Source organism: Vipera berus, assembly GCF_964194415.1.
Source record: "Vipera berus genome assembly, chromosome: 2".
In the NCBI taxonomy this organism is placed as follows: domain Eukaryota; kingdom Metazoa; phylum Chordata; class Lepidosauria; order Squamata; family Viperidae; genus Vipera; species Vipera berus.
In genome coordinates, this window is record NC_138203.1 from 230544428 (window position 1) to 230565565 (window position 21138).

The 21138-nt window shown below is 40.5% G+C and overlaps 1 protein-coding gene across 1 annotated transcript; it reads left to right on the forward strand.

Moving 5' to 3' along the window:
* The first annotated feature begins 3652 nt into the window (after positions 1–3652).
* Positions 3653–21138, forward strand: TMEM40 (transmembrane protein 40). Its single transcript, XM_081315623.1, has 11 exons — positions 3653–3694; positions 8140–8200; positions 9801–9856; positions 10830–10922; positions 12561–12596; positions 14653–14685; positions 15667–15735; positions 19057–19128; positions 19207–19281; positions 19463–19525; positions 20764–21138. Exons 3-11 carry the CDS (start codon positions 9808–9810, stop codon positions 20781–20783), a joined length of 510 nt encoding a protein of 169 aa, XP_081171749.1. The 5' UTR covers positions 3653–3694; positions 8140–8200; positions 9801–9807; the 3' UTR covers positions 20784–21138.

Below are 21138 nucleotides of genomic sequence, written 5' to 3' on the forward strand. Positions count from 1 at the left end.
AGACAGGAATGACTGTGAACAGGGCTTCCCAAGACAGTAATGGGTGCATTTATTCCACAAGCTGTAACTGTGTGAATGTCCTCCTGGCCATAGCTGCCTCCTACTCATCAAGCAAGGGGTGTGAGTTCAGGAGAAACACCAGATTGTGAACCACCTCTAAATGGGGAGAAACAACTCCATTCAGACTCACAAATGGTATTTCTTTGGAACTAATGCCACAAATCCAAAGCCACTCCATCTTAGAAGGATTATGTCTGAATCTATTCCGCCACATCTAGTACCTGACATGGTCCAGACATTGGCCATTTTTCTATCAGTTTGACCTGGAACTGAAATATATAGCTAAGTATCCACACCATCTGCTCATGATATAGGACCTTGAGCCAATGGATGACTCCTCTCCCCAGCCTTTTTAATTAATAGAAAAATGGGAAAAGGAACGAGTAGGATTCTCTGGAGGGAACCACAACTTCCCCCAACTGACATTGCCACCTCATAAAAAAGGGGGGAAAAATTGCAGAGCGATGCCACTGTCTCCAGTCCAGAAGATTAGAGATATGGTCCAGAAGGACACCACAATTGATTGTACTGAAAATTGTTGAGAGATCATGAAGCACCAGGAGGATTGCATTGTCTTAATTCTGCTGTTGCTCTAGGTCAGCGGTGTCAAACTGCTGGCCCATGGGCTGGACCCGTCATCTGGAAGCCATGCCCACCCCATTGCCGGCAATGGCAAAACCGTCCCGATACGTTGTGTGACGTCACATGATGTCGCGAGTTTGACATGTCTGCTCTAGGTGATCTACAAGTGTAACTAATGCAGTTTCCATAGTACATATGGCCTGAAACCTGCCATGGGTTCAAACAATACAATTTCTTTAGGGCTATTTTGAGTTGCAGGGCACCAGTCTCTCTAAAACCTTTCAAAGAAAGTTAGATCTAAAATGATCCTTTGCCTAGGTAGCAGTTCCTGCATATGTTTGTCAAGCTCACCTTCATTACTCTCTAACTCTCTACCTTTTTTTTTCCCAGATGAACATACTGTTCTGAAGAAAATCAGACATTGCATATCATGCTAAGCCTTGGTTTGTTTATATGTAGTATATTTGGTAAATGAACGCTTTACTGAATAAGCCACCACAATATTCACTCAAGTCATCATAAAACACGGTTTATAGCACACAATGGCAGATTTCTCATCGCATGCTAAGGCAAAACCAAAGTGGCCAGACTGTGGTTTTCTTTGCATAGTGTATAAACCCACGGATTAAGTAAAATAGCTAATAGCTAAAATAGACATGGACATCTTGTAGAATAGTAGGCTTGTTCTGTAATAGCACGGAAACCCTCTTCCAGCCTCTTTAATAATTGGAGGCTCAGCAAGTGACGAGTGTCTTCCTGATGTGAAAGAGTGAACCCTCCCTATTGAAATAGATTGATTGGAATCACATCATCAAAGACCACAGGCAATAATGTGATGGGTTTGGTTTGAGTGACTGCCTGTAGTGAGCTCTATGCAATATTTAATAGGCTCTGCTTAAAACCTTCAGCAAAGGAGAATCCATCACCTCCAGAGGCAGCCCATTTCTTTGTTTGAACAGCTCTTACAGCAAGGAACATTTTCCAACCGAAATCTAACACTGCTTTGTCATTTATATCCATTGTTTCTTGCACAGTTGTCTTCTGGAACAACCCTGCACAATTCTGCCCCATCTTCTGCAGGACAGTCCTTCAGATAATTGAAGAAAGCCATCGTAACTAGCCATAGTTTTTTTTTCTTCCCCAGACTGAATTTTTGCCCAATATCTCCAAATATCCCTTACAAGTTATTCTTTTAGGGCCTTTATCATTGTGTTCGCTTTCCTTTGGCCATGTTCTGGTCTATCAAAATGCTTCTTAAAATGTACTGTCCACAACTGGATGCAACATTTTATCCCAGTGTGATATGAACTAGATAGACTGGAAAGAACGTTTTCACTTGATCTTGATCCTATATTTCAGTTAATACACCCTAGAATTGCATTTGCTCTTTTTTTGGTAACAATATCACATTGGCAGTTCATAATTCAGCTTGTTATCCACCAGGTTTACTGGATCTTTTTATGTCTACCACTGCCAGTAACCTTTCAGTATAATTTACCATATAATGCTTCAGCCCAGCTCAATACAGAGCTGATGAGGGTGTAACCGTTCAACAAGTACTGCCTCCATCTAATGAAGAATACAGTCCAGCCCACATTTTGTCATCTTCTCTATAGGATCCAAGAGATTAATCAAATTGTCCTTAGAGACAATTACAAGTTATAATTAAGGTCAGAGAAAACTGACAGCCTGGGTTCAAGACCGAGCGCACAATGGGGCAAGATTCCGATACTTGCCCCAACTCCTGCCCACCTAACAGTTCAAAAGCATGAAAATGCAAATAGATAAATAGGTACCCCTTCAGTGGGAAGATAATAGCATTTCGTGCACCTCAGCATAATCATGTTGGCTGCATGACCATGGAAAGGGTCTTTGGACAATGCTGGCTCCCCCAGATAAGAAATGGAGATGAGCACCCCCTACAATCAGAAACACCTGGACAGGGGAAACCTTTACCTTTTCAAAGATGGCAAGAATTGCTAGGATCAAGTGTCCGTAGAGTCAGCAGGAATTCATTATATAACTAGCTTGGTTCTTGAATTGTGATGCTACAAACACTCTAAAGCAGGGGTCTTCAAACTTGGCCCTTTTATGACTTGTGGACTTCAACTCCCAGAATTCCTCAGCCAGGCTATATACTTAGATGCAGGTTCGGCTCCTTGCTTTAAAGTTGCAAAGAACTGCATTCTGTGAATGCCAAAGCATTAGAAGTAATTATATGTGTCACAGCTGATGAAGACATTTATGGGGCAATGACTTCACTAGAGTAGAATGCACTCTTTATTTCATAGCACTAGATGTTCATGAGAATGTTGAGGAATAATGCCTGTTATGAAATATGAACTCCCAAGTAATGTTATACAAGAAGTTTAATGCTCTAATTTTGGAATGGTCATCTTCTATCTGCTCACAAACACAGTATCTGTACTCTCAAATACATTTTTAAATATTCTATAGCAGAGGTGGGGAGCTGTGGCCTCTTTATGACTTGTGGACTTCTGGGAGTTGAAGTCCACAAGTCATAAAAGGGCCATAGCTCCCCACCCCTATTCTATAGTCATTTGGTCTTAAGGATACTTTTAAACAGATGACAAACATTTGTATCTGAAATTTTGGACATTAGAAGAGGCAGAAAGATTTAGGTTATCAATCAGAACATGTTTAAACATTTTTCAGAATTTCAGCTACTCAGTAACACTTTGAAGGGAGGTCATTATTCCCTTCTGTCACAATATTTAACATAAACAGGAACAAATTACATTACATGACTATAACACCACATTATTATGCAACAGTTAAATTTAAATAAAATTAACATGAGCTCATTACCATACAGCTTTTGCAATTGGTAACAAAGCCTATGAGTAATAACTAAATCCGGTCAAATAGACTATAGCAGGAAGAGGAGTGTAACTAATCAGACCAGAAAGATTTGTTTAGGGGATGTTCCTTCTGGGAGTTTATTAGCCTTCTGTGTTACTATTTCCACCAAACTTTTATTTGGTTCTGAATATTTGAATGACACTCTGATGGAAGCCCAGGTTTTCTACTGGTAAGTGAATTCTTTTGATATCTGTCTAGCCCGACAGAAAGCTTTTGGTTCTCATTATTAAATACTATGCTATCTACCTTTATCTTCAGTAAAGATGATCTGGTTAGTGTCTTCTTTTATTATATGATTCCTGTTAAATTAACAAAAGTTCCAAATTCATCTGCTTTGATCTCAGGAAAGGAAACTAAGGTATAATGGAAATATGTTGTGCTGATTTTTCAGTCTGCATAAGGGGCAACAGCATATCTGGCAAGTCTCCATGTTACATGTTTTATCAGAACCTAAAACTATTTAAAGTTAATTGTTTCGAATCAGTAGGACTTGTAGTTCTGGAAGGAAATAAAGTAGGCTTTTTACAATCTCATTTTGACTACCCACACAAAGATAATTTTTCAAGCAATAATCAAAGGCAGTGCCCAGGTTTATGTGCCATATTTATTTGCTTTTGGTTTAGTACGTTGTGTGAACCCAGCCACTGTAACATATAAATCATGGCTAATGGTGTAGCATATTTACTGTGTATAAATCCAGCTAGCTGAATATTATTCAGTGTACCATATTTAAGTAAAGAATGTCTTACTGTGACCCCTGATTAAGCAAACTGTTCTTTATTAAATTTCAAACACAGCCAATCAAACCAAAGTGGTATAAAGGTAAATGAACCGCAAATCTTTAGGGGGTTGTAACCATTTCAAAGCAAAAGTGAAGGCGGCATTTTAGAACTCCCCACATCAGACATCAGTTAGTTTGATCCCTATTCTGACACACCTCTCAGCATCTCCCATAAAACCTATGGTTTATCTCACTTCTATTTCATTATTATATATTTTCTGGTCAGCCAAACTGGGTTATAGCCAAAAATTAAAGTCAAATCTATTAAATTAAACTTGTTACTAGTAAGAGGCTGGCAGCAGCATTCACCTTTCTCAATTAGCTGCCAGGAAGTGAGTAGTCCAGGGTCCATCCCCAGTGGGATGGGCTCAGCAGGAAGTCACTTACTAACCATGAATTTCTAACCATGAATGTTTGTTTGCTTGCAGACATTTTGTTACCAGACTTGCTAATATCTTTGAAGGGTTCTGGGACCTTACATCTTCATTGCTAACTAATCTGGTAGCAAAATCTCTGGAAGCAAACCACCAAGTTTAGAGAGCACCAAGGACTTCACAGTTCAACTCTGAGCTATTTAGATGTAGTCTTCTATAGATACCTTTATAACCTGAAAGGAGTGTTTAGTTGCCATGGTTCTATGGCCTTCTGGAATGAAGAGGTCCTTGCCTTCTCTGTCATGGTGCTAGTCCTCTGGAATAAAATCTCTTCAGAGATCCATTTGTTCACATCATGATGATGTTCCAGAAGTCTTAGAAAACTTGGCTGTTCAACCCACATCTTAGGGTGCTTATGGATGCCTTATCAATTATGATTCTGCCATGGCGGTGTGTTTGTCCAGATGCATGGAAACTTCTTTTTATTGTCTTTTAGTTTTTAATGATTATCCCCCCGCCCCCAGTTGTCTGGAATAGGGAGGCCTCTGCTTCTCATAAATAAATACAGAACTGTTACCACACTAGGTTTGAAACAGTAACATATTTAGCATTAGTTTGAAACATAATTCATCACAGAATAAATGGAATTACAGTGCTTTTCATATAATATCAATCTTAGATGCATATTAAATCTGCATATGCTCTATGGATGATGAGGATGTGTTTCTTTCATTGTAAACACAATACCTTATCTGATTCTGCATGGAATGTCAGTCCTTTTTTGCAAGAAAATAATTGCTTTTTGTAAAACAACAGAATTTTATATTTATACACAGTGGCGTAGCATGGGTTGTCAGCACCCGGGGCAAGGCAAGTAATTTGCGCCCCCTAACCCGTGGATTTTAGCACTCGAGTCTCTTCCACTAGCTCAGGAATTCTGGGAGTTGAAGTCCATGAGTCATAAAAGAGCCAAGGTTGCCTACCCCTGAGTTAGGTTCAAGGCAAAAAAGGGTCTCTGGAGAAGAGGGAAAATGCTAGTTTAAAACTGAAACAAGGCAACTTTAAGGTGCCTCAGCTGTGATTTAGGATGAGACAAAGAGAGGACATGGCGTTGAAAATGGTTAATGGGGCATGTTTGTTCCACTCTTAGTGGACGTCAAGATAAACCCCACGAGAGAATGACCTTACAATAGATGTGAATAGGCTTGGACTACGTTTGTAGATTGAGTGCATACATCACATGGAGCGATGATGGGCTTCATCAAGATTTATGATCCCACAATTGGTTAGTTTTCTCCATCTTGTTATGTCATGTCATGTCATGTCATGTCATGTTATGTCATGTTAGGCGACAAACAATGACTTCCAACTTACAATGCCTCAGCTTCCCAAGGTTATTCCAAAGCCGAAAAAGCCAACCAACCCACCCTGCAGCTTTGCCTGCTTAGGCTGAACCCCAAGAGTTCATACTTGCTGCAGCGCCTGACCTATTTTCTGCCCAGACGCTGCTTATCCAAGCCAAGCCGCCTCCTTCTCTTTGGCACCTCGCCCCAAAGATTCGCCGGCCTGGCTGGAAACTCTCGCTGCTGGCGACGTGTGTCGGGGGGGCGGTCCCGATCGCCTCCTGCAGGGGGAACCGAGTGGCCGCAGAGAGTCAATACGGCAGGAGGAGGAGGAGGAGCAGCAAGCAGCCGCAGGTGCGGCGGCTGCAGTTGTTACCTTTACCTCCGGGAAAGGAGGAGACGGGGGCGGGAGCTGGGTCAGGGGGGCCGGGCTTGCAGGTTGAGAGCCAAGTGGAGGAGAGCCGCGGCGGGAGAAAGAGAGGGAGGCAAGACGCCGCCAAGCCTCCCCACCCCCACCCGAGAAAGGAGGCGATCCGTAGCCGCGAGAGGACGGGATCCCGCTCTGGCTGGGCGCAGCGAAGGCGGTTGCTTTCTACACTCCGCCCGATCGCGCGCTCGCTCCTCCGACCCTCGGCGAAGCAGAATCGTCCCCCTCCGGCGAGCTTAATGGGCGCCCCCCCAGATGTTGCGCCCGGTGCGGCCGGCCCCCCCTGCACCCCCCACGCTACGCCACTGTTTATACACACACACACACACGATGTACAAGGAACATAAAGAGAAACAACCCAAAATTTAGAAGGATTGTATATATTTCTTCTCTCAAGAGAACTGCAAAAATTAAAAATCTTTATTCAGTATTTTTATCTGGAAATGTATTTGATCAGTTGTAATGCATTATAAAAAGTGTGTTAATATTTCATACAATTAATAACCCACTTTGAATAAAACTATCCTTAGTTTTTTAAATCTTGTTGCGTTAATTTTTCAAAGTTTTCCCATATTTTTAAATATCATTGGTCAAAAACATACTGTATGAACCTGTTTCCTGCTGGTTTGCGATAACAAATTTAGTAGTTATCAACAAATTTAAGTCAATGTATTATGTTGCAGGAATGTCTTAGGAAAAGGGTCAATAAATCAACAACAGTATTTATTATCTGTTACCAATCCTGAGGTTAGATTAATCATTTTAAAAAGTTATCATTTTTAAAAGGTAGTCAGATTTATTATTTAAAAGATGATCAGATTTATCATTTTTGAAAGAGTTTTAAAATGTGGACAGATTAATTATTTTTAAAAAGTGATTCCTGATTTCCCATATGATAGTTGTGCTAGACCTCTGTTTAGATGCAAGGCAATATTTAGCCTCAGCCAGACATAATGAACAATATTATATGAAACAGAATGAATGTGTTGATCTGGATATTCTGGCTTGCTCACAACACCCAGCACTATCTCTGTTCTTCCTCTAAAGCGCATGAGATCAAATGCAAGGTCTGGATTCATGGGTTCAATCAAGACTAATTAAGTAAAATTCAGAAAAGCCCTAAAATAGATGATGTTGCTGATTTTAGAAATGAAACAAGATTGTAAACTGCCCAGGGCTGCCTTATCAGGGAGATGGAAAGAAAAAAAGTCTCTTTCTTTTTCTTTCTCTTTCTTTCTTTCTTTCTTTCTTTCTTTCTTTTTTTTCTTTTTCTTTTTCTTTTTCTTTCCTTCCTTCCTCCCACTTTTATTATTTTTTATAAATTATAGCAATATAAATGTGAAGAGAAACTGCCTTGTATGTTTAATTGTGTGCTTGTCCTCAGTTCTGAATTGTAACTGGTGAACAATGGCAGGGAACTTCAACCTTATCTGTCTTTCCTGCAATTGGTCTGTTAAGGTCTGTCCTTCCAGCCCAATTCCACTATAGAAGACTTGAATTCCAGCACATCTGGGGAATGCCAAGTTCACAACAGCTGTTCCAACTTATTTCTGATGCTTTATGATAATTCCTCACACAGGAGTACTGGTAGAGAGAAATGGGCTATGAATGTTTCAATGTGCTGTGAATCTTTAAAAAGATAAAAATGGTCCCAGCTTGTTACAAATTTGCTTCTGGTTCCTTCCTTAGGAATTAACATCTTCCTGCACCCTGGAAAAGTGACTAAGGTCCAAAAATCCTCTGGTCAAAGGTGAGCATTGACACTATTAAATAAGACCTGGTTCTGAAATTTTGTTTTTCTTAATCAGAAATAATTGCCTTCAAAGATCAGAAAAGAAGTGAATAGATCCAGGCTAACTATAACTAAAAACTGTATTTTAAAAGGCCACCATTTGTCTTGACAGGAAAGTGAAAGTGTAATTATTGTTTTTCTTTCAATCTCAATCCACATTCATTTCCATGTGGCCTGGAACATGCTTTGGGACTGCTGTTCATGGTAGGAGTCAGGTGGCCTGGAACAACATCTCACACAACATCCATAACTTGGTTGTGACTTGCTGCACCCCACCCACCCCACCCCATATTTGCTTTATGATTGATACTCTGACACAGAAAGATACACACCCACTTCTTAAAGCTCCAACAAGGATTATTCACTAGCTCTCTATATGTCTTTCATACAGAGTTTAAGAGTTTAGAGTTTTAAAGAGCTTGCCTTTAAACAGCAAGGCCAACAGGTTATTCCCATAACATATGAGAATTTACACAATAGCATTGCTAGTTAATTTGCTTGTTTCAGCTGTTGCAGATTTTTTGCTTCATGCTCACAGTTTTTCACTTGAAAATACTGCCCCTCTATAATTAAATAGATTCATACACGACTTATTTTGCACAATGAATATTTCCTATCACATAGAATGAAAATAGATCATTTGAAAAAAAATCTAATCCATTAGTTATGGACAATCTCATGAACGGGTTTCCTTCATCGGACTGTCCGAAGGATGTCTAAAAGCATTTTCAGTTCATACATGCTCAAACAAGTCTAATACATTTGCACTCAATATAAACTTTACTGATTTAATTGGATCTTGTTCCCAGATAAGTAGGAATGTAGTCTTCATTTGATAGCCTATTGACTTTCTACATACAAAAGCAATTATACAGGTAGTCCTCAACTTATGACTACAATTGAACCCCAAATTTTTGTTGCTAAGTGAAACATGTGTTAAGTGAATTCTGTTGTAAGTTGAGGACTACCTGTATAAGGAAAAAGAAGTCAGAATAGTCTAAATCAGACATGTCAAACACAAGGCCCGGGGGCCGGATCCGGCCTGCCAAGTGGTTTCATGTGGCCCGCGAAGCCACCCTGGAAACAGTGAGGGAACGGCCCCCACTGCCTTGGCCCTGGCCCAGAGACCCTCCTTCTGCCAGAGACCCTCAGATCTGTCCCACTCCTGCCCAGGCCCCCATAGGCACCCTTGATGCAAACGATGTAGAGCTGGCCATGCCCACCCAGTAGGCCATATGCACTCTAGCCATGCCCACCCAGTAGGCCACGCCCACCCTGGCCATACCCACCCGGCCCCCTGAGGGCAACCGCAATGCTGATGCGGCCCTCAATGAAATTGAGTTTGACACCCCTGGTCTAAATTCTTAACATAAGAGCACATGTAACCCAAATCCCTAATCAGTGCTTCAGTGTAGTTTCATGTGGCACTAAAGAACACAACAGAATTCTTGTCCTTAAAAAAATCAAATGCAAGACTATTGTGCTGTATTGCTGTTAAGGGGAATAAAAAGAACTAAGGAGTTAAGCTGTTTTGTACAATCTCTTTCTGTTTTTATAGCACAACAATGAATATTTCAGATTCTGCGGCTTCACCTGAAAAAGCAGAACAGCAAGGTAACGCAAACTGAGTTATTAGCAACTGGTTTGGGAACAAATAGAACTGTTTATGTTTTTGAATTAACCATCCACCAGTGCAATTACACACATTCCTTAAATATTCATACAAAGATAGGCAGACCAGATAGTAGGCATACTTTATATACTGAGTGCCTTTTTTTGCTAAAATGAACACTTCCAAAAAGCAGACACCCATTTTGTTTTGGCATTTTCTTCCACAAGCATTTGGAGGGAAAAGCTATTTTAAACCAGTTTGAGTTAGGTTGCTATGATAATAGCTTTACACCCCATTGGAATTCTAAATTTAGACATTCCTGAATTGGATGTAAATATTTGGATGTAAATCACTCTCTGGACAGATCAACATTTAAATAAATGAAACAGTCACATGAAAAATTACTTTTGTATTCTGGGATGCCAGCAGTATTACATACGGTATCTGCAGGTCCAATCTAAGTATAAGTGAGTTCAGTAATCTACAGTAAATGCCTGTGTTTCCTGTGGTTTTATTACACTGATGCTTATTTTTATAGACTCTAAAAATACAGAGTGGCTTTTGATTTTTGTAGTCAGCTTTGGGGGGGGGGGGAAAGAAAGTACAACATAAGGCCCAAAGCCTTGAGTCCAGTACCCAGAACTCTTGCAAAAATGTAATTTTAATGTAACAAAGGAAGAAAAAAGTAAAGTACATTCATATGAATTGCATTTCCTTATTAAAATGAAAAATGGACTTCTTCTGTGGTCTGAGGAAGGTTGGGCACCCACTGCTTAGGGATCTCCTAAGTTATTCATGATGAAAAACCCTGAAAAAATAGCCAACCTCAGCAACAAACCAGAGGAATGTTATTAATATTTGGTCAAGCCTATTGCTAGCAGCTATTGCAGGTATGTAAAACTGCACATCTTCCATCTTGTTTCATGATAAGTAAATTCTTAAAGGTATTTTTTTTCCCTTTTCATCATTTCAAAGGCAGGAAACAAAAACGGAATAAAAAAGCAGAAATGGAAGAAGAAAGTGAAGATGCAAGTTCTTTAGGGGAGTTAACAGAGAGTCCACAACAAGGTAAAATACGGAATAACAGAGTTGAAAGGGACCTTGGAGATCTTCTAGCCCAACCCCTTGCTCAGGCAGGAGACCCTATACTATTCCGGACAAATAGCTGTCCTCTTAAAACCTCCAGTGATAAAATAATCTGGTCCTTATGTTTATATTACCAGGAGTGAAGCCTCAGAGACCTAGTGGGCATTCTTAGCTCACAGATTGTGGAGCAGATTTCGGGTGGGGCGGGGGGAGGTACAAGGGAATAGACTCATTCAAACTCATGCTCATCTCTCTTTCTGCTTTTCCCAGAGGGCAGAACCAGGGGAAAGAAAAGTGACATAAACTTCCTTCTTCGTGGTATCAAATCAATAAATGGCTCCCTGCAGATGGAGATGGAATTTTTCAGTAGTGACATTTGGAGTCTAAGTTTAAGTCTAAATTAAAATCTAAGTCTGAGCCTCCTCCATCTCAACATCAAAGGGCGTGAGCAGTAAGATTGAAAAGACGGAAAAAGCAACAGTGGATTCGCCCCATTTGAGCAATATATTGTGGGTTGCTGGTTTCCTGCTGTGACTAACCACAGAAAAAAGATTCTGTACCTTTTCAGGCAGTTGACTGTGTAGAAAAGTGGGTGCCCGTCATTTCAGCGCAGGGAAGGTGTGTGTGTGTGTGTGCATGCGTGCACATGCAGATACAGGAAGTCCTCCACTTATGTCCCCAATTGAGCCCAGAATTTCTGTTGCGAAGCAAGGCAGTTGTTAAGTGAGTTGTGGTTCGTTTTATGATCTTTTTGCCACAGTTGTTAAATGAATCATTGGACTTGTTAAGTGAATCTGGCTTCCCTCATTGACTTTACTTGTTGGAAGCCAGCTGGGAAGGCTACAAATGGTGATCATATGACCTTGGGACTGTCATAAATACATGCCAGTTGCCAAGTGAAGTGCCTGAATTTTGATCATGTGACCACGGGAATGCTGCAGCAGTCGTAAGTGTAAAAAACGTCATAGGTCACTTATTTCAGTGCTGTTGTAACTTTGAACAGTCCCCAAACAAATGGCTGTAAGTCAAGGACTACCTGTGTAACATGCATATTCACACAAACGTACATATACCATTACTGAAATTGGCAGAAAGGTCTAATACCCGCATAAGCTCATCACTGTATGGGAACCGTCTCAAATATGCTTGCAAGCAGCCATTGAAAAAGAGGGCTAGAATTCCTATCTCTTTCTGCATGACCCAGGCCCCTAGTCCCTCTTTCCCGTCCCAGAATCTGGCCCTCCGTAGCTCTTCAGATGGATAAATCTTTTTTTTTTTGCAAGTCCAGATGGCTGCTGCCCTCATGAAATCATTTTCCTTTCTTTTCAAATCAGCCTCTTTTCTAGAAAGCAATTCCACAAATGGGCTGCAGTCCTCTGAAAACAGGCCAGATTTTTTCCTCCTTGTCATCACGTTTTGAAGATTCGTGAAAATTGAAGAGTAAAACGGTGAAGGATGACTGCAATAATACAGCTTCCTTCCTTCCTATGAAAATCTTTCTGTTACTTCTCAAATTCTCCTTGTTTGAAAAATTTCCATGTTTTAAACCCAGCATGAGCTGGAGCAATTTTGAACAAACATGTATTAATTTGTCAATTTTGTATATTTTTGTCATTTTAGATCTGTCCAGTGAAATTATTCCATACTCTGAAACAGGTATGAGGCTCACATCAAAAGCTCTGCTTTTTGTTATAGAATCTGAGGGCTTCTACATAAACCCAAAGAATCGGTGGTGTAGTGGTTAAGGCATCAGGCCATGAGTTCTAGTCCTGCCTTGGGCATGGAGATCTTGGGCCAGTCACTTTCTCTCAGCCCTAAGAAAGAGGCAATGATAAACCACTTCTGAAAAACCTTGCCAAGAAAACTGCAGTAACCCTGAAAAGCAGACATGATTGAATGGAAGGGGGAAAAACCCAGCCCAATCCTTCCCCCTCCTCTTTACTTTGGTATTGCCCATTTTCATGCATCTATTTTTTTTTATTTTAATTCCATTTATATCCCGCCCTTCTCCAAAGACTCAGGGCGGCTTACAAGCTTAGCAGTAGCCTTCATTCTATGTATATGCCTGCTTATTAGGGCTTTCACACACACACCCAAGCGGCATTATTACAAAGTCAGCTTAATTGCCCCCAACAATCTGGGTCCTCATTTTACCTACCTCGGAAGGATGGAAGGCTGAGTCAACTTTGAGCCTGGTGGGACACAAACCTGCACTAATTGCAGGCAGCTGGTGTTACTTAAGGAGGCATTAGCCCACTGCTCCACCAAGGCTCTCCCATCTCCTCCTGACCTAGTTGGCATGTTGAGAGACCAAGAGAACAAATGGAGGCATTTGGAAGTGAATTCTCTTGGCTTCCCTGGTTTCCTGCTTCCTCTGCAATAAGAGGAATAAGCAAGTAGCAAAACAAGCTGGAAGAGCAGTACAGCCAGGAAACTCAAAGGTTGAGCACTGGGTCTCCTGCAGGGATGCAGCTCTGGAAAGTTGCTCAGTGCAACTTTGCCCCAACCTTCTAGAAGTACTGGACTACAATTATTCATTAAATTAAGGTCACTAATTTTGTTTCAGTTAAGCTTTTATATATATATATATATATATATATATATATATATATATATATATATATATATATATATATATATATATATATATGTATGTATGTATGTATGTATGTATGTATGTATGTATGTATGTATGTATGTATGTATATTTCCAAGTCTCTCATTGCTCCCTGTAGTGCAGTTCTTAGGGTATTGTGAGGTTAGCTGTTTGGTTGCAGACGTTTCATTATCAGACTATATAATATCATCAGTGTTAATAAGGGTGGGGTTTGCTGTCTGTTTATATACAGTAGATTGCCCTGCCACTGATGGTTGGTGTGTGATTTTGTCCTTGGCAGTTCCCTGATTAGTTTTTGTTTTCTGCTTTATTATTGGTCTGGTGTTAATCCGCTAGTGGCAACTGCAACAAAGGTTTTATTTTGTTTTTTGCATCTTTTAAAAGATAATATAATTGTTTGAGTCAATGAATTAGAATCACAACAGGGTGATAAACAAGAAAAGTGATATAAAATTGAAAGGTGATATAAGTGATAATTTCACGACTATCAAATCTTTGTGGTTGAAAAAAAAACTTTCTACTGTATATAATCCACACATTCTTGGCACACACACACACACATTCTAAACAAATACGGCTTGTGGGTTCTAAAGAGTTTGTTTTTTAAGAAAACCTAGATTATTGAACTAGACATACATTTGAAACTAAAGGTTATGAGCTTAAGAAAGTTTGTGTTTCAGAGCTAAAGAAAATTTATGACAATCCACCACAAGAATTCTGGCTAGCCTAAGGTTTTTTGTTTAATGTTATAATAATATTTAGAATTATTTCATTACAGTGAATATTAAATAATATGTTTTATTTAAGAAAACAATAAATAGAACACCACTGAATATCACAAGTCCAATATGGTCTCTAACAATAATAGGCATCCTTGTTGATCTGTTGCAGACCATAGTAATTTCTCCAGATCTTTCTTTATTACTTGTTTATACAAAAAAAATTCATATGGCCTTACTTCAAACAGCTCAAGGCAGCTGAGAGAACTACCATTTTGTGCTGCTCAGCTCTATTGTAACAAACATGATATGCATAAATGAGTCCTTTTTTGAACAATGAAATGCCTTTTTAAAATGCAAACTTGTTATTTATCAGAAAATACAAGGACAGAAGGAACACCTGCAGTTGGTAAATATAACTGTTTAAAATTCTATGTTTTCTTCTGCATGATATGTACGTTTCATTTGTATCATATGTTAGTTGTTTGTCTAAGACTGTGGTGGCGAACCTATGGCGTGGGTCCCACAGGTGGCACGCAGAGCCCTCTCTGTGGGCACACATGCCGTCACCCCAGTCCTAGGCCTTCAGCTGGGTTTTATAAAACCTTTTCACTTTAGGCGTCCACTGCCATGTACCAAAAAAAAGGTTCAATTAATTAATTTCAACTTCTCGTGGGAAAAAAAGTTCTTGCAAAGTTGGAATTGATTAATTGAATTTTTTAGTCCCACCCAGTCTGCAGGTACCATCGCAGCCACGCCCACCCAATGGGCCACACCCACCCAATTAGCCACACCCACCCAAAGGGCCACACCCACCCGGCACCCGATGATATATAAGTGGGTTTTGGGTTGCAGTTTGGGCACTCGGTCTCTAAAAGGTTCGCCATCACTGGTCTAAGATATGACAAACCTAAGCCCCCTTGGCTGGTGGTTTCTCATCAGAAGGGACATCACTTTTGAAAAAAATATTGTATGTATCTCAAATACTGGCTCTTTTGAAGGAACCGTTGATGGGACAAATTCTCTGATTTACCTTCTCTGTGCAGGGATAGGAAATCTAGAAGTTTGTTCCTAATGCTGTTCATCCAGTCAGTCAGGGGAGCGCTATGCATCCTTCTGATGTATAGGAAGTGAAAGAGTCTGTAGAGTAATTGATAGATGGCACCAGAAAGGTTCAGTTGCTGCCTTCACTTCACTGGCATCTGAAATTCCTAGCAATAGTTCTTCTCCTTGTATTAGAAAGTCCAGGGAACTGAGCCTACTTGATAAAGGCAGCGTCTTTAATACAATGCTTGAGGGTAAACAGATTTTTGTCAGCTTCAGTCCCTTAACTGAGGGTTTTTTGGGGGTGCCAAACCATACATTTTAATTCAAATTTCATTTCCCACAGTATGTGAAGATAATATTTGTTACTCAGTCCAACACCCAAGATGGTGGATTCCAAGGATTCGGAAAGATGGTAAGAATATAACTGATCACAAACTTAAATCACAAATTATTGTCTCTGAGAGGCAAGGCATAAGCCCTGATGTTTAGATTTCTATCCTAGACTGGCATAACTAAATAAAAAAATAACATTCATATCTTGTATTTTCCCTATACACAACATTAACAAAGATAAGGTGCAAATCATATCCATGCAAAGATGCTTTTTCTCTAAATAACCATAGTTAGGTTTTTTTAACTTTCAGCAGTTTTATTTGTTTTATTGATAAAATTTTATACAGCTGCCCATCTCACTAAAAACAACTCTGGGCAGCATACAGCAATGAAATAAAAAGAACAATGTTAAAAATCACAAATGTAAAAATCCATATCAATAAGTATCACAGAAAACAAAGATACAAATCCTAGGCAACCAAAGGAATAAAAATGATAATGAATAATGATGATAATGATAATGATGATGATGATGATGATAACAATAATAATAATAACAATAGTAATGATGATGATGATGATGTTGGAAGGGATATTGGAGGTCTTGTAGTACAATCTCCTGCTCAGGCAGAAAACCCTATACCATTTCAGACAAATGGCTATCCAGTCTCTTTTTAAAAACGTCCAGTGTTGGAGCATTCACAACTTCTGGAGGGAGGTTGTTCCAATGATTAATTGCTCTGTCAGTAAATTTCTTCTTAGTTCTATGTTGTTTCTCTCTTTGATTAGTTTCCATCCATTGCTTCTTGTCCTGCCTTCAGGAGCTTTGGAGAATAGCTTGACTTCCTCTTCTTTGTGGCAGCCCCTGAGATATTGGAACACTGCTATCATGTCCCCCCTCGTCCTTCTCTTCATTAAACTAGACATACCCAATTCCAGCAACTGTTCCTTATATGTTTTAGCCTCCAGTCCCCTAATCATCTTTGTTCCTCTTCTCTGTACTCTTTCTAGATTCTCAAAATCTTTTTTACATCGTGGTGAATATAAACAGGTCTTCAGGACTGTTCAGAATAGCAAAAGGGATTGAGCCAGTGGTGGGATTCAACTGGTTCGCACCACTTTGGCAGAACAGGTAGCTAATTTTTTGTTGCCCAGGCCCAGAATAGAGTTCTGGAAGAAGCATCTACACAGAGGACCGGTTTCACATATTTGAATAAATAAATAAAATAAACCTTTATTGTCAAAGTACAACATGTGTACATTGAGATTAACTGAGCCTCCCCCCGTGCTCTCTCCCCCCAACACACAGTGACAACAAACCCTCCATCCTACCACACCATGTGAACCAACTACACCACACACCGGCCTCCCAAGTCAATTCTGCATAAGATTATGTCCCATTTAAAAGCCTAACAGCCCACGGATAAAAGCTATTTTTCAGCCTGTTGGTACGGCTGGCTATATTCCTGTATCTCCTACCGGATGGTAGGAGAGTAAAGAGATACCGTCCAGGGTGTGAGTCATCCCTGAGAATCTTCCTCACTCTTCCAAGGCAACGAGCCCTGGTGATGTCATCCAGTGGTGTCAGGGAACAGCCCACAATATCTTGTGCTGTGCTCGCTACCCTCTGTAATACTTTCCTGTCCGCAGCTGTCAGACCAGCATACCAAACCACAATACCATACGAGAGGACGCTCTCTATGGTAGACCGGTAAAAGAGGGTCATTAGCTGTTGTTCTACCCTGTTCTTCTGCAAGATCCTAAGAAAGTGAAGCCTCTGTTGGGCCTTTCTAGCCACCTGGGTTGTGTTAACTTTCCAGGTCAGATCTTCACAGAGGTAGACTCCCAGAAATTTAAAGGAGGAAACTCTCTCTACACGGTCCTCCCCGATGTAAAGTGGGGCAGGTTCCTCCTTTTTTCTCCAGAAGTCTAACACCATCTCTTTCGTCTTGCCGATGTTTAGGTGCAAGTTGTTGTTACTACACCATATGGATAGTTTTTGTACCTCCACCCTATATGCTGTCTCATCCCCACCTGTAATAAGACCCACCACAGTTGTATCATCTGCGAACTTGATTATCGCAGTGGATGGGTCAGATAATACACAATCATAAGTGTATAAAGAGTACAGGTAGGGGCTAAGCACACAGCCCTGTGGCGTGCCGGTGCAAAGATTCAGGGGGGTGGACAAAGCAGACCCGACCCTCACTGTTTGTACCCGATCCCTAAGAAAGTCTTGAATCCAATCGCAGATAGCGGGGGAGAATTTCAAGTCAGTCAGCTTCTCGATGAGAATGCTCGGCAAAATGGTGTTGAAAGCCGAGCTGTAGTCAACAAAAAGCATCCTGACGTAACTTCCAGGTTTCTCGAGATGACTTGCTACAGAGTGTAAAGCAGTAGCTATGGCATCGTCTGTCGACCTATTTCCCCTGTAGGCAAATTGATGTTTATCAAAGTCCAGTGGGAGGCATGTCCTAAGATGTTGGAGAACCAATCTTTCGAAGCATTTCATGACTACAGACGTTAATGCAATAGGTCTGTAGTCATTCAGGCACTCAACTGCAGTTTTCTTGGGGACTGGGACAATGGTAGCTGCCTTCAAGCATGATGGTACACGTGCCATTTGCAAGGAGATGTTAAAAATCCTTGTCAGGACCCCTGCTAATTGATCGGCACAATTCCTGACCACTATCCCCAGCACCCCATCTGGGCCTGCGGCTTTGCTGGGATTCACAGCCTTCAATACAGCTCTCACTTGATGTTCACAAAGGGTGAGTGGCTGAGAGTCAGAAGGCCGGCCAGCAGAGGCTACGGGGTCTGGTCTTTTAACCTCGTAGTGGGCGAAGAAGATATTCAGCTCCTCAGCCAACGAGGCATCGGTGTTTGCCATGCTCCTCGTGGAATCCACCACTGGTTGGGGCCAATCTAATTGGGAGGGGGGAACAGAGAGAAAGGATGTTCCATAAGACAGACACTACAGCAGAGAAGACACATTCCCTGGAACTATTTTTATTTTACTATGTTTACAGCTCAGGTTACCTACCAGTGTGTAAACAGAATATACTCCCTTCTCCCATAATGTGTAATCTTGAGAACTTCATTCAAGTTCTCCTCTGCTTAATGTACATGGGGAAGTATTTTCCTTATTGACTCTGGGTGAAGGTAGTTAACCTACTTAACTGCTGTTTAAGTTATAAAAATATTCATGTTATGCATATATATGTAGGTGTGTGTATGAGTGTGTGTGCATATGTATGTATGTGTATGCATATGTATACACACGCAAACGCACATACTGTATGTTTGCCTACAATTTCCAATATTAGACCTTTATTTTCATGGAAATATATGAAATTACAGCCATTAAATTAGAGCCTTGAATATTTTCTTTTTTTTTCAGATGAATTCTTCCATTTTATCATTCTTTGTTTTGCTGTTGGAACGTTGTTAGTCTGCTATTATAAATATAACAGTAAGTGAATATTACAGTCTATTGATTTCACATGGAGAAAGAGAGGGCAAAATATAATCTCATTGTTTCTTTCTGTAGACTGGACAGTTTCCACTGGAATTGGCTTGATGACTTTCGCAGCCCTAGAAACAACAGGAATATATTTTGGGCTTTGTGAGTGTTTCATCTGTATTGATTTATGCAGTAGTAAATCAAGCTGCCTTATATTCATAATTTAAGATATCACTATGACAGAAACAGCAATTCTTCAATATCTCAAACTGTGATGGTCTGATATGTTAATTACCTACTTGGTTGCTTTTCTGACAGCAGTTTCTTGTTTCTTTTCTACTAGTGCACCGCATTCGAAGTATCCTGGAATCTTTCTTCCCTCTTATTCAAAGAATCAGAATGCCTGGTAATTCTATTCTTTTATTGTTTCTTTTTGAAACCCTGTGCAACTTTCAAGGTCATACTGAGAAAAAGGTTTCCACTGACAGGGATTCCCATTTTGTATGAACCAAATATGACTTGGTTGGATTGGATATACCTCATTTGTAAAGAAGGCCACTCTTTATAAACTGGTTTATAAATCATGCTTTATGCTTAGCTGCTTGTGCAGCTAAGATTAACATAGATTAATAGGGTTGGAAGGGATCTTGGAAGTCTTCTAGTCCAGGGGTCCCTAACCCCAGGTCCACAGACCAGGACCGGTCCACAGACTGTTGGAAACCAAGTTCCATAAGCAGTGGATGAGCAGTGAAGCTTTGTTTGCACATGCATGGGATTAGGTTGTATGCACGAAACCATCCCCTCCCCCTTGCCCGCCGCCACTGGCTCTGCTGCCACCGGTCTGTGGAGACAGAAAGGATGGGGACCTCTGTTCCTAGTACACCCCTCTGCTCAAACCCTATATATCATTCCAGACAAATGGTTGTCCAGTCTCTTCTTGAAAGCCTCCAGTGATGGAGTACTCACAACTTCTGAAGACCAGCCATTCTACTGATTCATTGTTCTCCCTGTCAAGAAATTTCTCCTTAGTTCTAAATTGGCTCTCTCTTTAATGACCTTCCACCCATTAGTTCTTGCCCTGCCCTCTATGCTTTGGAAAATAGATCAACCCCTTATCACCTGTGACAACCTCTCAAGAACTGGGAGACTATTATCATGTCCCTCATAATCCTCTTTGATATGCTAGACATACCTAACTTCCTCAATTTTTGTCATAGGATTTAGCTTCCAGACCCTTTACTAGCTTTGATGCTCTTCTCTGCACTCTTTTCAAGGCCTCAGGTCTTTTTATATCATTGTGACCAGAACTGGATCCAACAAGGTTTATTCCATAATCTCTGGCTAAACAAATCTCAGTTGAGAGCAGAGGCGTCAAACTGCCGGCCCACGGGCCGGACACGTCATCTGGAAGCCACACCCACCCCATTGCTGGCAATGGCAAAATAGTCCTGATATGTCTTGCGACGTCACGTGACGTCACGAGTTTGACATATCTGGTTTAGAGCATCACAAACCCCATCTAAGTGAAATGATTATTAAATGTATATTTAAATGTTCATCTTGGCTGCATTTCTGCAAAGATATATTAATAAGTAATTAAAAACTAATCTTTGTGATACCTTTTTCTTTGTTTTTGTTACATAGGGTTCAAAAAGCTTAACTAAGCCAGAAGTCTCAAAAGCACTGAAATTATCCTGTTTGGTTTCATGAGTGCAGGAACAAATGTAACAATGTGAAAACAATATAAATGTCTGGGCTAAAGAATTGAGGTCCTAGGAGTGGAGCTGGTAAGGTGGGATGAAGAGCTTGGGCCATCCAAACACAGCACAGATGCCATCAACAGCTCCACAACAGCCCGAAGGGATATGGCTTTCAAGCTGTCCTTTACAAGGAAAAGGCTGGAGAAATCAACTCAGGATTTAAACTTTGGCACATACATATGATATAGCTAGACTTTCAGGCTCTTTAGAAGCTGTTTTTATTATTATTAGAGATGCTGGTACTGCAATAAAGTTACTA

Excerpts from the sequence above, each read along its gene's own strand:
- TMEM40 (XM_081315623.1), top strand. The coding sequence starts at position 9,808 with ATGAATATTTCAGATTCTGCGGCTTCACCTGAAAAAGCAGAACAGCAA. Across the intron at positions 12,597-14,652 it reads TATTCCATACTCTGAAACAG|AAAATACAAGGACAGAAGGA; the intron begins GTATGAGGCTCA and ends GTTATTTATCAG. Across the intron at positions 14,686-15,666 it reads AGAAGGAACACCTGCAGTTG|TATGTGAAGATAATATTTGT; the intron begins GTAAATATAACT and ends CATTTCCCACAG.